Genomic DNA, 1,045 nt, shown 5'->3' with positions numbered 1-1,045 from the left:
TCCCTGGGAAAAATTGCAGAATGTGCGTGTGGTTGTTGTTGTTTTTTAAACTGTTTTTAACTTTTATTCTCAGTTGATGCTTCTGTAACACGAAGTGATTCAATCTCCACTGGCCACAAGGGGCGGTGTAGATCTAGATAGCTTAACTGATAGCCTATTATGTTGAGCTATGATGTGTATGAACCTGGTTCAAATCCCGAATAGGACGGTTTTCAAGGCTCTCCCCACTACTTGTCGTGTTCTTTTTTGGTAGATGGAAACTATAGTTGGAGGTCCCGCCTCTTTCATAACCTTACTGTGTTGACAGAAGCGTCAAACTCTCTCACCATAACAAAGATCAGCTGTACAGTGTGCTTGTCATTGTGGGTTACGGCCCAATGTAGTACAGGAAAAAAAAACTTTTCACACAACTATACTTCGTAAAGAAACAGTAGGCTACGATCTGCTTTACGTCGATGGTGATAAGAACAATAGTAATGATAATAATGTTGCGCTTCGGGTTTTTCTGTGTTTTCAGAAGTTGTTAATATCATTCCGTTTCCGGGTCTTTAGTTTGAAGAAATTCGGAGATAGCTTTATTAATATAAACTGATGATGATGATGATGATGATGATTATGATGATGATGATGATGATGATGATGATGATGATGATGATGATGATGATGATGATGATATTCTTATTGTTGTTATTATTATTATAACAATGTTGAAAGGGGACGAAACATTTTTTATTTTAACACGCAGACATATTTTTCTTTTTCAGATAATCATCCGGAGACGCCACAGCGGTAGGGGTCTGCTAGGTGGGGGTCTCAACTGTAGTTTTAGTGTGACGAGCGCAGACTCCATCCAACTGTCTTCAGTGACCAAGTCGCGACCAAACAGTGGAATGACCAACATGGCTCTGGAGATGTTGGACCCGGTGAGAGGAGGAGGAGTGGTTTGCTGGGGTTAATGAAGCTGTTGCAGTTAGTGATAGAAGGAGTAAGAGTAGGAGTAGAGGTAGTAGTGGGAGATGGAGTAGGATTAGGAGGAGGAGGAGGA

The 1,045-nt window shown here is 40.9% G+C and overlaps 1 protein-coding gene across 1 annotated transcript in view; it reads left to right on the top strand.

Moving 5' to 3' along the window:
• The window catches only part of LOC101849687 (receptor-type tyrosine-protein phosphatase zeta), a gene marked incomplete in the record, with an annotated part of 37,468 nt that overhangs the window by 23,670 nt on the left and 12,753 nt on the right, over positions 1-1,045 (top strand). The window contains 1 exon segment of the mRNA XM_013081443.2: positions 765-923. Within this exon segment, the coding sequence (XP_012936897.1) occupies positions 765-923 (159 nt within the window).

This window comes from Aplysia californica, unplaced genomic scaffold, assembly GCF_000002075.1.
Source record: "Aplysia californica isolate F4 #8 unplaced genomic scaffold, AplCal3.0 scaffold00130, whole genome shotgun sequence".
Lineage (NCBI taxonomy): Eukaryota > Metazoa > Mollusca > Gastropoda > Aplysiida > Aplysiidae > Aplysia > Aplysia californica.
The sequence above is the reverse complement of the archived record's forward strand: the minus strand, read 5'-3'. Positions and strand labels throughout refer to the sequence as shown.